The sequence below is a fragment of the Leopardus geoffroyi genome, chromosome C1 (assembly GCF_018350155.1).
Source record: "Leopardus geoffroyi isolate Oge1 chromosome C1, O.geoffroyi_Oge1_pat1.0, whole genome shotgun sequence".
NCBI lineage: Eukaryota > Metazoa > Chordata > Mammalia > Carnivora > Felidae > Leopardus > Leopardus geoffroyi.
The window spans coordinates 41,538,900-41,560,908 of record NC_059328.1 but is presented as its reverse complement, the minus strand read 5'-3'; the positions used below and the strand labels follow the sequence as shown (position 1 = coordinate 41,560,908).

General features: G+C 36.3%; 1 protein-coding gene across 11 annotated transcripts in view; it reads right to left on the bottom strand.

Moving 5' to 3' along the window:
• The window catches only part of OSBPL9 (oxysterol binding protein like 9), a 195,014-nt gene that overhangs the window by 76,250 nt on the left and 96,755 nt on the right, over positions 1-22,009 (bottom strand). For all 11 annotated transcript variants that reach the window (XM_045477349.1, XM_045477353.1, XM_045477350.1 and 8 more), the window contains one exon: positions 4,629-4,705. In XM_045477349.1, the coding sequence (XP_045333305.1) occupies positions 4,629-4,705 (77 nt within the window). The remainder of the gene's footprint in view (positions 1-4,628; positions 4,706-22,009) is intronic.

The window sequence follows — 22,009 nt, the reverse complement described above, 5'->3', positions numbered from 1 at the left end:
ATGCGTATATGTATATATGTATACATATGATACATATGTATATGCATGTATACATATGTATATATACATATGTATACATGTATATACATGTATATGCATATATATACAATATACACATACACACATACATGTGTGTGTGTGTGTGTGTGTGTGTGTGTGTGTGTGTTTGTCCATTCATTAGCTAATGGACATTTGGGCTCTTTCCATAATTTGGCTACTGTTTACAGTGCTGCTATAAACACTGGGGTGCATTTGCCCCTTCAAATCAGTATTTTTGTATCCTTTAGATATATACCTAGTAGTGTAATCATTGGGTCATAGGGTAGTTCTATTTTTAGCTTTTTGAGGAAACTCCATACCGTTTTCCAGAGTGGCTACATGAGACTACTTTTTATTACAGTGATAAGAAAGAGATGAAATGAAGAGGTAATATGTGCATTGGGTCTTGAATGACTGGAATTAATCTTTCAGAGGCAAATTTGAGGACTAAGGATGGTGAGGACTTAGAGTAGCATGAGTAGAAGCATGGAACCAGAGAAGATTTCTATGCGGAGCATCAGATACATGTAGGATCAGCAAGTGGAAAGGTAGGTTGGGGTCAAATTAAAAAGAGACAGAAATCCCCTAATAAAGTTTTACTTCATCCTACAGGCAAATGTAAATAATTAAAGGTTTTTCACAGTTATCGATACCTTAAGGTCTTTTATTAAAGGTGCTCTTTTATAAGATGAAGAGAATAAATTCAGGAATATTACAAGGGTACCAGAAATAGAGTTAGCAAGATGCAACTTACATGGTAGTCAAAGTGAGAAGAGGAGTATGAGCGATTCTATTAAAAAGAAAAGACACTGGGGTGCCTGGCTGGCTCAGTTGGTAGAGCATCCAACTCTTGATCCCAAGGTCATGAGTTCAAACCCTACACTGGGCATGGAGCCTACTTTAAAAAAAAAAAAGGACAAGACCACACACACACACACACACACACACACACAGTTTGGCAGGTGGGAAGTTATCACCTAAGAGGACTCTCAACTCTGAAACTTCAATGGCTCAGAAAGTAACACTGTCATTAACAGAAACAGAAAAATGGGATAAAGAGATGGGTTTGAGGAAGAAGGAGATGACAAGCTCAGATTTAGCCATGTTGAGGTTGAGTTCCAGGGGGACATCTAACTGGCAAAATCCAAAAGGAAAGAGTGTAGGACTAAAACCAAATATGAAAAGATATATATAAAAACGGGTGGGTGAGAGGTAAGGGGAAGTCACCTACATAAAAGTTTTAGATGAATCCATGAAAATGGTGAGGGCTACTGGAGGCAGAGGGAGTAAGGTCATAGTCTCAAAGGAAACATCATACATTCAAGAGGATGGATGTAGTATTAACTCTGAGAAAGTAAGCATATTTTTCTTTGAAATATGCAAAGCAGAGAAAGAAAGTATAGGTGAAATCACTAAGAACTATTGCAGTGAGACCTTTTTCTATAAAGAAGGGAGCAGGCTGTGTTAGATACTGCACACTTTAAAGATTTCACTGTGGGGATTTAATTGAAAATCAAGGAGTCAATAAGAAGACTGTTAAATAGAAATCCAATTACAGTTAGACAAAATTTAAATACAGCCATCTCAATTTTGTGACCCCTAATAGTACTAGAGGCTGACAAACCAAACAATGGGGGCCTTGGGGAATGGAAACCAGAATGGTATACGGCACAAAACATCAAGTGACAAAAAATTCTAAGGGTGATAGCAAAATCAGTGCTCGAGAAGCAGGCATAAGGTCTACATGGGAGGATGACGTAAGCAAAATTAGACAGGTATTAAATGGCCAGAAAAAACGAAGTAGAGCTCAGACCAAAATAAGAAAAGTTCAGAAGAAGTAAAGTGATAGAGGGTAAAGGTAAGAAAACTGTGGTCAAAGAGAAAACACTTTTAAATTCAATATTATGGAGGTAGTGCAGCCCTCAGTAACAACAAGGCCAAATCAGTATCACTTAATGGCTAGAGATGAAATTCAATGGAAAAAGAAGACATGTAAAGCCTTCTCCTGTGACCATTTGCAAGAGAGTTCCATGAGTGCCTACTCCATAGTGCCTAATAGTACACTATACATCTCAAAGTACTCGATAAACAGCAATGGAAAAGCAACCTATACATCATCTGTTTCTTTGTTAATTCTTTCAATTATTTTTCATCCAACTAACAGTTATTAAGCACTCTTTAGAATGTCAGTCAGGTACTGGGAGTAAAAATGGTGAGAGTAGTTGCTGTGTTAGTAATAGCAGCTAACATTTATCAAGTTCTCACTATAGCTAGGAATGATTACAACAAATTTGCATTTAACTAATTTAATCATCAAAATAACTCTATAAAGGTAGGTACTTTTATTGTTTTCATTTTATAGATGAGGACAGTGGAACTCAGACTAAGTTCAATGTAAAGAGTTAAACCTAAGTGGTGGCACTGGGATACAGACCAAGACATTCTGGCTCCAGAGTCAAGTTCTTCACCACACTTCACTATCTCTGGGAGGAAAATCTTTACTTTTTTGCCAATCAAATTAACATTTACTTAAATATTTCTAAATGTCCTATCTTATTCATACATAAACTTTATTTAAAAATATATATTCTCTTGTATTACATGTATTTTAAAATATCAAAGCTATCAGAGTCTAAGACTTTAAAATTTTTCTTTTCTTCTTGTTACTTCTTCTGAGTGAAAACTCAGAAATTCCAAAAATGGATCAAACTAGGTACCCGACCTTCAGGAGTCTGCATCCTAATTGGGGAAGCTGGAGTAACACATACTTTAAAAGATAAACCAAAAATATATATATATATATATATATATATCATGAGGACTTAGTGAATTGTGCGACAAGTATGGCATTCGAAGGAAAGAGATCATTTTGAGTTTGGGGGATGGGTAGGAAGGGGTCAGTCAGGGGAGGCTCCACAGAAGAGATCAGTTCTGAACTGGGCTTTAAAGAAAAGCCATGGTATATAAAAGCAGAGTGGAGGCAGATGGCATTTCAGAGAGGAGAGAAAACATAATGTGCAAGAATGTGGAGACCAGAAATGAAAAGATGTGTTCAGAGGAAATTAAGTAAACAGCAGCAGCACTCTAGTAAAAAGTTGACATAGAGGTATAATGGTAGAAATGTCTAGAAAGGCAAGTTGAGAACAGATCACAGAGGGACTTGAATTGAATGTCAGTCTCACCAACTACGGAGGGAATCTCATCTGCCGCATTCAGGTTAATAGGATTCTTAAAACACTTGTCTTCCTACTGAATCACAAATTTCCTAAAATGATGTCACAGTCATTTATAAAACTGCCTAAAAGCAAGCCTTCAGAAATTATGAAATTGCTTTTAAAAAGCATAGCTCAAAGAATAACTTACAGATCTCCTAGTTCAACTCCATATTCATTCTTATAATCTCTTAATAGCCACATCCTTGAATAATGTTTTTTAAGCCTCTATTTGAACAGTTTCAGGTGATGGGGAGTTTCCACCTTGTAGGACCTGCAATGCCCTATATACCACTTTGTATAATCAAGCCAGTTCCTGGTACAGGACAAAAATCAGTAGAGAAAAAGAGTTACTAAATATCAGTTTTCTACAACTCAACCCTATAAATCAAAATAATTAAAACAAAATCCTCCAATGCCATAATATAAGCTCCTTCATTTAAGAATGAACTTGGAAAACTATCTGCAGTATGGTGGAGTAAACATTTGTTGTTTTTGTCATCTATCATCTTTTTTCCCTACTATGACTTTGCTTGGTGGGCACCATCTTCTACCCTATAAGCAATATGTTTCTGGTGAAGCAGGTAACAGCCCAGCTCCAGGAGTGAAAGATGTGACTGTGAAATTGTGATTGGTCAGGATTAAGAAAATGACTGGAGATAAGGTGATCAGCACTAATCCTATTGGTCTTACTATGGTCCAGAAAGAACAATAACCTTCTGTGGAATTGGGAGTTCTTACAATATTTTCCTGATAGTATGTTGTACATCTCAACAATGGGAGGCTGAAATTGCTACAACAAAAAGAACTTATCTAAAAATAAAGGCACTCCAGAAGAAATGAGGCCTAGAAATAGAAATGGTGGATTTGGGTCCTCATGACATTAAGTGCCTACTTCAAACCACATTTCAGCCAGATTTACATTTTTCTTAAACCCAATTTGTCTTTTTTTTCCTTTTACTTTCACCCCAAAGAGTACTACTTAACACATATGGTAACTGCCAAATCCAGTAACAAGAAAAGAAGGTCAACTCATCAGTACTTATGTATTATTATACATTACTGCATAATTTAGTTGTATCAATAACCAATCATAGATACTAAATTTAAAAATGATCTGGTACATATTAACACAGAATTTCACATTGAATATGGCCTTGAACTGTCTTATTTCTAAATAAAAATCAGTATTTTACCCCATAGAAAGCAGAAGAAAAGGAATATACCTTTACTAATATCACACTATAAAGGCAAGAATAAGCAACTCAGAAATAAGAAATTTTCATTATATCATATCACATCACAGTTATTTTAAAAAAACAGAAAGTAAACAAACAAAAACTAACGAACTATCCAGAAACTATTAAAGACTCTTACTTGAAGCTGAAGAGTATGTCTAAGAATTGTTTCTTCTAAGGCATGGATCCACTTCTCTCGCTCATCAGCATCGCGAGCTGAAATAAAATATTGTAAAAATTAAACCGCTAATTTCTACAAGATAGTTTCATGTTTTAAAGTAAAAATTTTAAACCTCAATACTAATAGGAGAGGTTTTAGTTGTGCCATTTTCTTAATAGGTTCATCTTCCTATCCTTTCTAAACATGCAATCCACTTGCAGCAATTTATAACAAAGGGAGTAATTATGGTCAGTAATAGCAAGCTACACTTCACTGAGAACAACTAGAAAAGCTGGAAAAATTACTAAAAAAATAATTGACTGGAGACAATAGAAAATAACAAGGTAATAAAGAAATAACAGGCCAAAGTCTAAAAGACAAACATCTAGAAGATAAGCCTTATATTGAAGGCCACTTTTCTCCTTATAAATTCCACCAAAGGAGTAGTAGACTGAGCAACGTACTTAAAAGCTTTGTCAGTATGTTTGGGCAGGAGCTGTATGGGAACTCTATGTATTTTCTGCTTAATTTTTCTATGAACCAAGAACCGCTTTAAAAAATAGCCTATAAAAAAAAAAAAAGCCTTGTCAAGGCAAAAGTCGGAAACCAAGGCCCACCACCAGTGGGGTCTCTAGTAAATAAGTCATGCTTCAATTAGGGTGTCATGGGGCTACACTTAATAGAGGGATTAAGAATAAAACAATTAAATTAACTGCTCAGTTCTGAATGACAAAGAAAAATCTTCATGCCCAAAATGGATTAAAACAACCCCATGTTATTAGTGACTCTAGGTACCTGGTTAACAAAAGCAAACAAAATCTTTTCTGTAGGAAGATAACATCATTTCAACTGCTGAATCATCTCTATAAATAATTTTTTGATACAATGTCTAGCACATAAGTACAGATAGCCAAGTATACAAGGAGACAAAACTATACATTAATGAAAATCAAAAGACAATACAGGGGCATATAGGTGGCTCCGAAGGTTAAACATCCAGCTCTTGATTTCGGCTCAGGTCATGATCTCACAGTCTGTGAGCTCGAGCCCCACATCAGGCTCTGCACTGATGGTGCAGAGCCTGCTTGGGATTCTGTCTCTCTCCCCCACTCACGCTCTCTCTCTTTCAAAATAAACAAATAAACTTAAAAAAACATAATCAGCAAAATTTAAAACTCAGTGGATGAGTTTAAGAATAAATCAACTAATGAGACAATTAGAGAAATGGAAGAGAGATCAGAAGAAACTTATCAGTATAAAAGACAGTAAGTCAAACAGATAGAAAATATTTTCAAAAGGGTAAGCAGGGCGCCTGGGTGACTCAGTCGGTTAAGCTTCTGACTTCGGCTCAGGTCATGTTCTCACTGTTTGTGAGTTTGAGCCCTGCATCAGGCTGTATGCTGACAGCTCAGAGCCTGGATCCTGCTTTGGATTCTCTGTCTCCCTCTCTCTCTTCCCCTCCCCCACCCATGCTCTCTTTCTGTCTCTCAAAAATAAATAAATGTTAAAAAAAATTTTTTTAAAAGCCAAGCAAGCAATTGAGCTAAACTCTCAAACAATGCTAGCCAAAAGACAACAGAGTACTATATTTAATGGATAAAAAAAAAATAGCTTCCAACCTAGAATTTGGTGAACATCCTTCAGGAACTAAGATGAAATAAAGTCATTTTCAGACCAAAAAAACTAAAAATTTGTCACCAGCAGACACTCATTAAAGAAAATTTGAGGGGCACTTGGGTGGCTCGGTCAGTTGAGCATCCGACTCTTGATTTAAGCTCAGGTCATCATCTCACAGTTTGTGAGATCAAGCCCCATGCCAAGGTCTGCCCTGACAATGTGGAGCCTGATTGGAATTCTCTCTTCCCCCCTCTCTCTCTCTGCCCCTTCCTCTCCCTCCCTCTCTCTCTCTCTAAATAAACTTAAAAAAAAAGAAAAAGAAAATTTGGAAAGGTATTCTCCATGCCTACATGGATAATGTCTGATGGAAGGTGGTAGAAGCAGGAAAGAATGGAGTCACAAAAATGGTAAGTATATTAAACCATAAGAAACCTAGGAATAAACCTAACCAAAGAGGTGAAAGACTGGTACTCTGAAAACTATAAAACACTGATGAAAGAAATGAAAAAGGACACAAAGAAGTGGAAAGACATTCCATGCTCATGGATTAGAAGAACAAATATTGTTAAAATATTTACACTACCCAAAGCAATCTACACATTTAATGCAATCCCTCTCAAAATACCATAAGCATTTTTCACAGAGCTAGAACAAACAATCCTAAAATTTGTATGGAACCATAAAAGACTCTGAATAGTCAAAGCAACCTTGAAAAAACAAAGCAAAGCTGGAGGTATCACAATTCTGGACTTCAAGTTATATTACAAAGCTGTAGTGATCAAACAGTATAGTATGGTACTGGCATAAAAACAGAAACATAGATCAGTGGAACAGAATAGAAAAGTCAGAAATGAACCCACAACTATATGGTCAATTAATCTTTAACAAAGCAGGAAAGCATATCCAATAGGGAAAAGACAGTCTCTTCAACATACGGTGTTGGGAAAACTGGACAGCAACATGCAAAAGAATGAAACTGTACCACTGTTTTACACCATACACAAAAATAAATTCAAAATGGATTAAAGACCTAAATGTAAGACATGAAACCATTAAACTCCTAGAGAAGAACACAAGCAGTAATCTTTTTGACATCAGCCACAGCAACTTCTGACTAGATACGTCTCCTGAGGCAAGGGAAACAAAAGCAAAAATAACTATTGGTACTTCAGCAAAATAAAAAACCTCTGCACAGTGAAACAATCAACAAAACTAAAAGGCAACCTATGGAATGGGAGAAGATATTTGCAAATGACATATCTGATAAAGGGTTAGTATCCAAAACTATAAAGAACTCAACAAACTCAACACCTAAAAAACAAATAATCCAATTAAAAAGTGAGTGGAAGACATGAATAGACAATTTTCCAAAGAAGACATCCAGATGGCTAACAGACACATGGAAAGATGTTCAACATCACTCATAATCAAGAATACAAGTCAAAACCACAATGAGATAGCACCTGACACCCGTCAGATGACTAAAATCAGTAATACAAGAAACAACAGGTGTTGACAAGGATGTGGAGAAAGGGGAACCTTATTATACTATTGGTGAGAATGCAAACTAGTCCAGCCACTCTAGAAAACAGTATGGAGGTTCCTCAAAAAAGTTAAAAACACAATTACCCTATGATGCAGCAATTGCACTATTAGGTATTTACTCATTCAAAGGGATACATGTACTCCAATGTTTACAGCAGTATTATCTCCAACAGCCAAACTATGAAAATAGCCCAAGTGTCCATCAACTAATGAATGGATAAAGAAAATGTGGAATAGATACACAACGGAATATCATTCAGCCATAAAAATGAAATCTTGCCAGAATGATGTGGATGGAGCGACAGTATATTATTATGCTAAGAGAAAAGAGAAAGGCAAATGCCATATGATTTCACTCATATGTGGAACTTAAGAAAAAAACACATGAGCATAGAGAAAAAGAGGGAGAGAGGGAGACAAATCAAGAAACAGACGTAACTATAGAAAACAAACTTATGGTTACCAGAGGGGAGGAGGGTTGTGGAATGGTTTAAATAGGTGATGGGGATTAAAGAGGGCACTTGTGATGAGCACTGGCTGTTGTATAGAAGTGTTGAACCACTAAATTGTACACCTGAAACCAGTATTACACTGTATGTTAACTAACTGGAATTTAAATAAAAACCTAAAAAAAAAAAGAAAGAAAAAAAAAACAGTTAAAAAATGGTAAGTACATTGGGGCGCCTGGGTGGCTCAGTCGGTTAAGCGGCCGACTTCGCTCAGGTCATGATCTCGCGGTCCGTGAGTTCAAGCCCCGCGTCAGGCTCTGTGCTGACAGCTCAGAGCCTGGAGCCTATTTCAGATTCTGTGACTCCCTCTTTCTGACCCTTCCCCGTTCGTGCTCTGTCTCTTTCTGTTTCAAAAATAAACGTTAAAAAAAATTAAAAAAAATAATAAAAATTAAAAAAATGGTAAGTACATGGGCAAAACTAAATGCATATTGACTACATAAAATAATAATACCTTGTGAAGTTAAATATATATAAAATTAAATACAAACAACTGCAAATAAAGTAGGAAAGAGAAAATGGAGTTAAAGAATTCTAAAGTTCTGCATTGTTTGGAAAGAAGATAAAATTACCAATTAACATTACATTTTGATAACTGAAACATTTATGTTGTAATTTTTAGAGTAATCACTATAAGGTTAAGTGTTTAACTTCCCACATAATAAATAAAAAAATCAGTAATGAAAAATAATCCAAAAATTAACAAGAAAGAAAAAAAAGAAAATACAAGACAAAAAGAAAACATATGGTAAAATGGTAAATTTCTAACCCTAGAACACCAATAATTAAATTAAGTATAAATGAAGTATGTAAATGTTCCAATTAGAAAAAGAAGAATTTTTAAATTTTTTTTTCTTTTTTTCAATGTTTATTTATTTTTTTTGGGACAGAGAGAGACAGAGCATGAACGGGGGAGGGGCAGAGAGAGAGGGAGACACAGAATCGGAAACAGGCTCCAGGCTCTGAGCCATCAGCCCAGAGCCTGACGTGGGGCTCGAACTCACGGACCGCGAGATCGTGACCTGGCTGAAGTCGGACGCTTAACCGACTGCACCACCCAGGCGCCCAGAAGAATTTTTAAACAAGATTTTATGACACAAGAGATACTCATTAAATATAAGGATACAGAAATATTAAAAATAGGAGTATAAAAAAAGATAGACCATAGAAACACTAACTCTAAAAAAGTTGATATTATTCAAATCACACAAAATAGACTTTACCAGAAGATCAAGAGGCTCACTTTGCAAATGCAACAGAATTTTATCATCAAGAAGATACAATAAATATAAATTTATATGTAGCTAATAATATGTATTCAAAAATATATGTATATGGCAAAAACATATAGAATATAAGGAAAAATAGACAAAACACCACCATCATAGTGGCAGATTTTAATACAACTCATTCATCTCCCAATTAGATGAAGCAGACAAAAAATCAGTAAGCATCTAGAAAATATGAATAATCCCTGATGAATAAACTTGATCCAATGGACATACACAGAGCACTACACACAACAAATGTGAAATAGACATTCTTTTCAAGCACACACAGAATATTTCTAAAAACTGACCATACAGCAGCTCTTCCAACAATAGCCAGATTATGGAAAGAGCCTAAATGCCCATCAACTGATGAATGGATAAAGAAGATACGGTTTATATATACAATGGAATACCACTTGGCAATGAGAAAGAATGAAATCCTGCCATTTGCAACAACGTGTATGGAACTGGAGGGTATTATGCTAAGTGAAGTAAGCCAGAGAAAGACAGATACCATATGTTCTCATGTGGAGCTTGAAAAACTTAATAGAAGACCATGGGGCAGGGGAGGGGAGGGGAGGGGAGGGGAGGGGAGGGAAAGGGAAGGGAAAAAATAGTTTCAAACAGAGAGGGAGGCAAACCATAAGAGACTCTTAAATACAGAGAACAAACTGAGGGTTGATTGGGGGGGGGACAGGTGAGGGGGTAAGTGGGTGATGGGCATTGAGGAGGGCACTTGTTGGGATGAGGACTGGATGTCGTATGTAAGCAATGACTCACAGGAATCTATCCCCAAAACCAAGACAAGAAAAGAATAAGGAACTGCCATAACTAAATGTAATGCAGGATCTTGGATTGAATCCTGGAAGAGAAAAGGAACATTAGAAGGAAAAATCAAATGAGCTCTGTGGTTTAATTAAAAGCATTGTACCAAATGAATGGAAGATTCAGCTCAGGACATTAGAGCCTGAGCAAGATGAGGGCACACGGTAGTAACCCCTTATCAACAAGGGATACATTCCAAGACACCCAGTGGATGCCTGAAATCATGGACAGTAATGAACCCTATGTATACAGTGTTTTTTCCTATACATACTTATGATAAAGTTTATTTATAAATTAGTAAGAGACCACTAATTAGTAAGAGATTAACAACAGTAACTAATAATAAATAGAACAATTATAACAATATACTGTAATAAAAGTTATGTGAATGTGGCCTGTTTCTCACATACATGAATGCTCTTAAAATATATATACATATATATATATATATATTTAATATTGTTTATTTATTTTTGAGAGAGAGAGACACACACACACAGAGCGTGAGTTGGGGGAGAGGCAGAGGGAGGCAGAGAGAGAGGGAGACACAGAATCTGAAGCAGGCTCCAGGCTCTGAGCTGTCAGCACAGGGCCTGATGCGAAGCTCAAACTCACAGACTGAGAGATCGTGACCTGAGCCGAAGTCAGATGGTCTACTGACTGAGCCACCCAGGCGCCCCTTATAATATCTTAATGTACTGTACTCACCCTTCTTCTTGTGATGATGTGAGATGATAAAATGTCTATGTGATGAGATAAAGTGAAGTAAATTAATACAGGCACTATGAAGTAGCATTAGGCCATTACTGACGTGGCAATATGTTAGAAGGATCATCTGCTTCCAGAACACAGTTAACTGTGAGTAATTAAATCCGCAGAAAGCAAAACTGCGCATGAAGGGGCACTACTGTACATCATACCAATGGACAATGTGGCATGAGGCATCAAAGCCCAAAACAGGATGAAGAGGGAATCTACACAGTGGAAGAGTCCAGCATGAAGAGTCAGAAGACAAGAAAGGTGAAGAGGGAGTCCACATTGCAGGGGACAGAGTCAAGTGGGCACAAGGTCTCCAAGGCTGGGTGGAGTAAGGATGATATTCACACAAAGTAGGTAATGATAGGAACTACATACAGGAGGATTGGCCAAGTAAGTAAACACAAGGATAAAGGATTTCTCACTGTTGGAAAATAGCGTTACAAATAATGTAAGCGAGAAAACCAGAATGATTTCTGGGGTGTGAGACTGGAAATGGAGGTATCAGTATGAACTCATGGTTTTGGATATATAAATAAATACATATGGAAATATGCACATGGATGCACGCGCATGTATATAACATTTACATGTTTCTTAGCTATGAGAGAGCCTGGGTCCCATGACACCTAACAGCGCCAAATACACCTAAAACCAGGTATTGATTTCTGAAAGCCATTCTCCTTTCAAAGGTACCAGGGCTTCTTGGAAAAATGGCTGATTATAGAACTAGGAAGGAAGGGAGAAAATAAGCCTAGAATCCTTTTTTCTTTCTTTTTTTTTTTTTTTTTTTTTTTTGTGTGTGTGTGTGTGTGTGTGCCAGAAAGTAAGTAAGGAAATGCTTTTTTGTGCCAGAAAGTAAGGAAATACTCAAAGAATTATAGGGACATGTCAAAAAGAATACAGAAGTCAGCTTAAAGGGAATTCTAGTGGCCAAACTGAGGGCAATTTAAGCATCAAAATAAATAATGATAGTAAAGAATTATAGTCTGTTGAGTAAAACAAGATACTATGTTACTACTGATATATAAATATATATATATACATATATATGTATATGTACATGTATGTATATACACACACACACTGAAAGTTTGATGAGGAATGGGATATTGGCATAGCTTCAAAATACTTCCCCACAAAATATTAACTAAGTTGGGAAAAAGATTAAATTTAACAACAAAAGCCTGGCAATACCACCTTAATGAGATGATTAAAGTAAATGTCATCAGTAATGGGATATATTGAAACCCTGTGACAAGAACACAGAATCATGTCTGTGATCTTTGAGTCAAAGACAGGTAATCTGAATCAAATTATAAAGAAACATCAGAAAAAAACAAACTGGGGGACATTCTACAAAATAATTAGCCTATAACCTTTAAAAGTGTCAAGGTCAGGGGCGTCTGGCTGGCTCAATCATTGGAGCATGGATCTCTTGGGGTTGTGGGTTCAAGCCCCACAATGGGTATAGAGATTACTTAAAAATAAAATCTTTAAAGAAAAAGTGTCAAGATCATAAAAGTCAAGGAAAGGAAAGACTGTGGAACCATTCCAGACTGAAGGAGACTAAAAAGACATGATAACTAAATGTAAAATGTGATGCTGAACCAGATCCTCTTGCTATATAGGACTTTATTGGGACAACTGGAAAAGTTTGAACAGAGTCTAAGGATTAGAAAGTATTAAGGCATCAATGTTAATTTCTTGATTTTAATGGTTGTATAGTATGTATAGAGGAAAACTTCCTTATTTGCAGGAAATATTTTAAAAAGCAGGGGTGATGGGACATTCAATTAGCAATTTTCAGTTTGGGAGGAGGATTGTACTGTACTTGCAACTTTTCTGTAAGCATAAGATTGAATCATACTTTAAAAATCATATTTAAAATTATGATAAATCAAAGAAGACATAAATAAATGGAAATATTTCTTCAGGGACTGTAAAATTCAATACTGCAACCTATTCAAATTAATCTATAGATTAAATGCAAAGCAAATTAAAATTCCAAAAGGCATTTTTAAACTTTGTCAAGTTGATTCTAAAATACAAAATGGTACAAAAGATAAAGAATAGCAAAGGCTTCCTGGAAAAGAGAGAGAAGGTTTACTGTATCAAATATAGAGTAATAAAGAAAATGTGGTATTAGAGCAAGGCTATATAAACACACCAAGGAAACAGAACAGAGCCCAGAAACAGGCCCACTCATATATATAAACACTTGATTTGTGACAAATGTGGCACCTAAGAGCAGTTAGGAACAATCTTTCAATATATAATTGTAGGACAATATGGGGAAAAAAAAGAAACCTGACCATACCTTTACTACACACAAAAATTAATTCCAGGCGATTGCTTTATTCTTAACTGTGAAAGAACAACAAAGCTTCCAGAAGATAGAACAGGAGAATATCATCATAATTTGGGGATAGAAAAAAAGCTTCTTAAACAGGATACAGAACTAATTACAAAGAAAATGACTGATAAATTTAACTACATCAAAGTTAAGAATTTTGGTTCATCAAAAGACATCATTTAGAGAATGTCATAATAAGCTACTGTGACATACAGAGTTAAAGAACATGGACTCTAGGTTCAAACCTGAGCTTTGCTAGTTATTAACCAAATAATTTGCAACAAATTATAAGCCTCAGTATTCTCATTTGTAAAATGACAGTAATAGTATCTACCACAAAGGGTTATTTCGGAGATTAAATGAGTTAATACAAATACAACACTTGGACAGGTAAATGACATAAAGTGCTCAATAAGCATTAAATTATTACTATCAAACTGTTGAGCATTAATTATGATCTGGCCCTGATTTCAAGGAGTTCAAAATCTAGTAAAGAAAGATTTGTATTTAACTATATGAATTCATGGCTTATGCCCACCACCCGCCCTGCCCCCACACACAAAGGAAGTGAATAAAAAAATCAGGGAAGAGCTCCTTGAGGAGTTACACCCTAAAGAATAAGAATTAGTTTGTTAAGTAGAGAGGGTAAGTACATCTTGAAAGAGAAAAGAACAATAATAAAGACACTGAGACATGAAAAAGGTATATTTGGGAAACTGGTTTAAATATGTCTAGAACACTGGATTGATTTGGGGAGGAGGAAATGGCAAAAGATTAGGATCCCAGCCCAAGGAGTACAAATGGACTTTATCCTTAAGACAATGGAAAGCCCTTAAAAAGTTCAAGCATGAGAATGACATGGTCTAATCTGCATATTAGGAACATCAGTCTGGCAGTGTTGTAGAGAATGAAAAATGGGGCAAAAATTGAGGGGGTCACACCAGTTAGGAAGTGGTTGTACCAGTAAGGCCAGAATTGAGAAATGGTTAGGGCATGACAAGGGGTGTTATTCTCACTGCCATCAGGCCACCAAATGGTAATCATCTTTAAATCTGCCACCTCCTCACAAATGATATCAGATACCAGGTTCATCAGATTCTTCCTTGAGATAGTCCCTCTTTCTATCCTGTCTTTCAATTCCTAGTGACTACATGCTGGTTCAAGCAGTCATACAGTCTTATGTCTGTAAACAAAATATCATCACAAATGTAGTACATGTGTATAATCTGCAACCTCCAACACAGCCTGCACACCTCAGATTGAGCTTATATTGAAGTGCTATTTAGGAGTGCCTGGGTGGCTCAGTCAGTTGAGCATCCTACTTTGGCTCAGGTCATGAGCTCATGGCTCATAAGTCAGAGCCCAGTGTCAGGCTCTGTGCTGACAGCTCAGAGCCTGGAGCCTGCTTCAGATTCTGTGTTTCCATCTCTCTCTGCCCCTCTCCACTCACGCTCTCCCTCTCTCTCAAAAATAAACATTAAAATTTTTTTTAAAAAAAGAAATGCTAGGGGCGCCTGGGTGGCTCAGTCGGTTAAGCATCCGACTTCGGCTCAGGTCACGATCTCGCGGTATTTAAATACAGAGACTCTGTATTTAAGAGTCTCTGTTTGTAACTATTTTTCCCTCTTCCTTTCCCCCATGGTCTTCTGTTAAGTTTCTCAAGATGCACATATGAGTGAAAACATATGATATTTGTCTCTCTTTGACTTATTTCACTCAGTATAATACCTTCCAGTTCCATCCACATTGCCGCACATGGCAGGATTTCATTCTTTCTCATTGCCAAGTAGTATTCCATTGTATATATAAAACACATATCTTCTTCATCCATTCATCAGTTGATGGGCATTTAAGGCTCTTTCCATAATTTGGCTATTGTTGGAAGTGCTGCTATAAACATTGGGGTACATGTGCTCCTATAAATCAGCACTCGTGTATCCTTTGGATAAATTCCTAGTAGTGCTATTGCTGGGTCGTAGGGTAGTTCTTTTTTGAGGAACCTCCACACTGTTTTCCAGAGTGGCCGGACCAGTTTGCAGTCCCACCAACAGTGCAAGAGGGTTCCCGTTTCTCTGCAGCCTCGCCAGCATCTGTTGTTTTCTGAGCTGTTAATTTTAGCCACTCTGACCAGTGTGAGGTGGTATCTCAGTGTGGTTTTGATTTGTATTTCCCTGATGATGAGTGACATTGAGCATTTTTTCATGTGTCTGTGGCCAAATGATTTTTGACAAGTGTGCCAACACTATACAGTGGGGAAAAGTCAGTCTTTTCAACAAATGGTGCTGGGATGATTGCATATCCACATTCAAAAGAATGAATTTGGACTCTTATGCCATATGCAAAAAATAACAAAATAGACTAAATGTAAGAGCTAAAACTATTAAACTAGAAGAAAACAGAAAGAGAAAGCTTCCAAACACTGGATTTGGCAAGGATTTCTTGGATATGACACCAAAGGCCCAGGCAACAAAATGAAAAATTAGACAAATAGAACTACAACAAACTTAAAAATTTCTGTGAAAAGGAAATAATTAAAAGAAAATAAAAGCAATATACAAAATGGGAGAAAATAATTGCAAATTATATATCTGATAAGAGGTTAATACCCAGAATATATAAGAACTTCTATAACTCAAAAACATAAAAACAGCTTAATTTAAAAAATGGCCCAGGGACTTGAATAGATATTTCTCCAAAGAAGACATACAAGTACTAGCCAATCAGCACATGAAAGGGTACTCAACATCACGAATCATTAGGGAAATTCAGGTCAACACCACAATGAGATATCACCTATCAGGATGGCCACTATCAAAAGAACAAAAAATAGTTTTGATAAGGATGCAGAGGAGTTGGAATCCTTATGCCTTGTTGGTGGGGATATAAAATGGCACAGCCATTATGGAAAACAGTATAAAGTTTCCTCAGAAAATTAAAAATAGAATCATCATATGACCCAGCAATCCCACTTCTGAGTATTTATCCAAAAGAACTCAAAGTAGAATCTCAAAGAGATATTTGCACGACTAGAGCATAACATTATTCACAGCAGCCAAGAGGTGGATGCAACCCACTTGTCATTGACAGATGACTAGATAAAGAAAATGTAGAATATACATGCAACGGAATATTATGCAGCTTTTAAAAAGAAGGAAGTCCTATCACAAGCTACTACATGGATGAATCTTGAGGACATTATGCTAACCAAATTAAGCCAGTCACAAAGGGACAAATACTGCATGATTCTATTCACATGAAATATCTGAAGTAGTCAAAATAATAGAAACAAAGTAAAAATGTGGTTACCAAGGGCTAGAGAGAAGGGGCAGAGGGGGATTAGTATTTAGCAGGTACAGAGTCTCAGTGTCACAAAATGAAAAAGTTAGATTTGTTGCACAAAAATGTGAATATATTTAACATTACTAAACTATACATTTAAAATGATTAAGATGGGGGCGCCTGGGTGGCTTGGTCGGTTGGGCGTCTGACTTTGGCTCAGGTCATGATCTCACGGTCCGTGAGTTCGAGCCCCGCATTGGGCTCTGTGCTGACAGCTCAGAGCCTGGAGCCTGTTTCAGATTCTATGTCTCCCTCTCTCTCTGACCCTCCCCCGTTCATGCTCTGTCTCTGTCTCAAAAATAAATAAACGTTAAAAAAAATTAAAAAAAAAATGATTAAGATGGTAAATTTAATATTATGTGCTTTTTTATGATAATTAGAAATAAAATTGGAAGCTGGGACTAAATCATCCTTTCTAGCTGAAAATTCAATACTCTATTATTCTGACTAACGTAGCTCATCTTCTCCCATTCTCCCATGAGTCAATAAACAAACCTCTACTCTGCTAGATCTAACAGGAAAAATTTCTCTGTGTATATGAAGCACCAATAAAATGTCTGGTTATTATTCAACCATAATATATTACCTGTTCATATGAAAACAAAAACATAATAATGATATACACAATTGACAAATCACCTGCAGAGGCAGCTCTCTAAAAGTGAAATTAAAGCTACACTAATTCTGAGTGAATCCCTGCTAAAAGGGCTCTAAATTTAATAAATTAGTTAAAACAATTTATAAACAGTGTATTATTTTCCCCAAATTTGTAAAGATAGATCAACTCTTCCTCGTTTTAAAGTTTATTCATTTTTTAGTAATCTCTACACCCAACATGGGGCTTGAACCCGTGACCTGCATATCAAGAGCTGCATGCTCCTCTTACTAAGCCAGCCAAGTGCCCCAACTCTTCCTCTTTTCATAATATTATTTATACACTCAATTTATACCTAAAATTTCTTCTCTAGAGTCTATGTCTCCTCTTCATTACATTTTTCAAACTCTTTCCATTCTCTAAGCCAGTAGGTTACAAATTTTGTTTGGCTGTGACCCACAGTAAGAAATACATTTTATAACACGACCAGTTCACAAACACACATACACATAAAATTGGAACATTAGTTTCACAAAACAATGTCTGCTCTTACTACATTCCATACACATTGATATTTCCTCTGTGTTGTATTTTACTTTTTAAAAAATGCTGATCTTGGTCCATTAAATAGGATTCACAATCCACTAATGGAGTACTATCCATAGTTTGGAAAACACCACCCTAAGTCACCCAATGTCCACAAAGCTATTGCTTTCTGGTGTCTCTTGGGCAGTGTAGTGTAAAAGCTAAGAAGGTGGAGGCACCTGGGTAGCTCAGTCGGTTGAGCATCCAACTTCGGCTCAGGTTCGTGAGTTCGAGCCATTCATTGGCCTTGCTGCTGTCAGCACAGAATCTGCTTCAGATTCTTGTCCTCTTCTCTCTCTGCCCCGCCCCTACTTGTGCACTCTCACTCTCTCTCTCTCAAAACTAACCATTTAAAAAAAAAAAAAAAGCTAAGAAGGTTGGCTCTGATACCTATTTTTGTCCTTATTCAGCTAGATCTTGAGCAAGTTACTTAAACTCCCTAAGGTTTACTTTTCTTATATATAATCTAAGGATGATAATATTACCTATGGGGATGATAAGTGTAGCTAGACCTTATAAGGCTGTTGTGATGTTTAAATAAGATAATTAGGGGCACCTGGGTGGCTCAGTCAGTTAAGCATCTGACTCTTGAATTTATCTCAGGTTGTGAGATAGAGCCCACATCTGGCTTTTGGCTGACACCACAGAGATTGCTTGGGATTCTCTCTCTCCCTCTCTCTCTCTCTCTGCCCCTCCCTCGTGCAAACATGCTCTCTCTCTCAAAATAAATAAATAAATAAACTTAAAAATTAAAAAAAAGATAATTAATTTGTATACTTACCATAGTGCCTGACATATACTAAAATATCAATATACTATTTTCACAAATAGCCTCATAAGAAAACAATTCTATTAATAATCTAATAAATGATTAACCAGAGTAAATACATCAGGAAGGGATTACTGGTAACTCCTCTAATTCCCAATAATGCCTGGCTTATACAGAAACAATATAAGGTACATAGAAGGAAAAACAATATTCATTAAGTAAAATACTTACATTTTCAGGATTCTATAATCTTATCTCTTTTATTACATATTCACATTTCCTACATTATACATATTTGAAGCGGATTTTAAGACAAGTTTTCAAAATTCCTGTATTTTGCCATTCCTGATGCACTACTTAGGAATCTGTCCTCCTATAGACACATTTTTTTCTCCATTAAGACATATGACAATTATGAATACGTTACTGCCTGTTTGCAAAAGGAAGTGGTTATTTGCCTGTTTTGTAATTGTAGTAAAAAGAAGAATTAGCCTCTAAAATCAGGAAGGTCTCGTTTTCTCTGAAAGTTCTTTTGAAATAAAAACATTACATAAAAAACATGTTTACAAGATTAAGTGCTGAGATACCACTCAAATGCGGTATCCAATATGTATCAGGTACTGTGTTGGAGGTATAAGCAAGGAGAAGACAATCCATGATCTTAAGTAATTTATTCTCCTGGAAAGTACAATCACTTGGTTGGGTAGACATTGTTGAGTGAGGAGTTATCCTTACCCATTCTGATAACTCCTAATATCTGCTTACTAGAATCCTATTCATTCTTCCAGGCTACACTGAAATGTCACCTTCTCTATGTATATTGCTCATGATAGGAGGACCTACTCTCTCCTTCCTGAAATGTATTAAAATATTTCCAATATTCAGGTAGTATATAAATACATGCCATTTTCAGCCATTGTCTCAGGCATTAGGGGCACAACTTCAAATAATAGTTTATAACTACAGCCCAGCAATAATCAGGGTCCAAATCTACTATTTCCCTACTAACTTCCTGATATACTCCTCCAGGAACGACTATATTTCAGTTACATAGTACTTAATGCTCACATAAGTTATAACTCCTGGATTTTCCTCAAGTTGTTTCCCCCTCAGCTGAAATGCCTGAGTCTTGTCTCTGTATAAATAATAAAAGCTATCTCTATTGAGCTTATTGATACTTAATTTGTATCAGCATAGTCTGATGCATATCTAACTACAGTATTAACTAATTAAATCCTCACAACTACATGTGATAGTGATAATTATTATTATTATCCTTATTTTCCAGAATACAGAAACAGAGTTTAGTATTTTGCAATGACATAGTACACAGAAAACAACAAATACAAATGAAATCTCTAGGCCTCATGCGACCCTACCTCTGTTATACAAGCCTCATCCCAAGCCCTTCTTGCTAGATAAAATCCTTAAGAGATAACAATATAAACCTTTCCAGGGCACCTGGTTGACTCAGTTAGCTAAGCGGCCAACTTCAGCTTGGGTCGTGATCTCACAGTCTTTGGGTTTGAGCCCCACCATCAGGCTGTGTACTGCGGTTCAGAGCCTGGAGCCTGCTTGGGATTCTGTGTCTCCTTCTCTCCCTGCCTCTCCCCTACTCATGCTTTTTCTTCCTCTCTCTCTCTCTCTCTTAAAATAATAAGTAAACACTAAAACTTGGGTTGTATCCATGAATTTCAAAAGGGGTTAATATCACCAATACCTCAAAGACTTAATGTGAAAACAAGATAAAATAAGGTATATAACACTACTAGGGGTCCAGTGAGGTTAAGGTGTTTTTAAGGTAAAACCAATTTCATGATGATACTAGGAGGCTATCTGCATTTTTCACTGTGTTGACTTTTGCACTAATGGTGCAAGAGCAATGGTGATAAAACTGCTGGCACCTTAGCATAAATGGTAGCACCAAACTGAATTGGTAGTCGTATTTTTTACCACCATGCACTTGTAAGAAAACAATTCCTGTTTCACTTAAGAATGCCCTTGAAGGGGTGCCTGGATGGCTCAATTGGTTAAGCATCTGACTGGCTCAGGTCATGATTTCGTGGTTCATGGGTTCGAGCCCTGAGTTGGGCTCTGTGTTGAGCTCTGAGTTGGAGCCTGGAGCCTACTTTGGATTGTGTCTCCCTCTCTCTCTGCCCTTCCCCCACTCATACTCTGTTTCTCTCCCTCTCTCAAAAATAAACATAAAAAAAAGAATGCCCTTGAAGAAGCAAGTAAACATTATTAAATCTCAACCATATAAAGCATAAAATATATGCTTTATAATAGTCTACGTAACAAACAGGAACTAGGCGTAAGCACATCTGCTTACCAAAGTACAATGATTATCTCAAGGAAAAGTACTTGTGTAACTGAGTTATGAACTAAGTGGCACTTTTCTCATGGAACAGCATTTTTACTTAAAAGAACTGACAAGCTGTAGTATTCAAACTGGGGTATTTGGCAGACGTTTCCCTGACAATGATGGAAATGAGCCTGTCATTTCTGAGAAAACTTGCAGTTTATGTTGTCAATTATAAAATCCATACTTTCAAGCAAATATTAGAATTTTAGGAAACCTGTATTTGCCAGCCACCATGATAGTGACAGATTCTCAATACTTAAAGCCTTTTCTGAAGAGTTTAGGGCAATATCAACAAATGTGATTATGTCACTTAATGGTATGTGTCAATAATTGTAAGATCCATATATGACAAATGCATGATGTTACAAAATCATACCTAGGGTAGAAAGATCCATCCAAAGTGCTAGACAAACCAATGGATTTTAACGTAATAGAGTATTTTCATATGTAAATTTCATTGTTATGGGTTCAGATTCCACATGGCAACTAACCTTTAAGAAACTACCACTTGTCAAGTTTTGATGAAGTATCATTCACAATTATCTAAAAAGGCTATTAAAATATTCCTCTCTTTTCCAACTATGTATCTGTATGAGACACTATTTTCTTCATATACTTCAACCAAGACATGTCACAAGATTGAATGTAGAAACAGGTATGAGAATCCAGCTGTCTTTTAAACCAGACATTACAAAGATTTACAAAAATGTAAAACAATGTCATTCTTCTCACTATTTCTCTTTTGTTTGGGAAACCGGTTATTTTCTCATAAAATGTTATTAGTAAAATGGGTTATTGATATTTTAAGTGAACACATAAATAATTTTT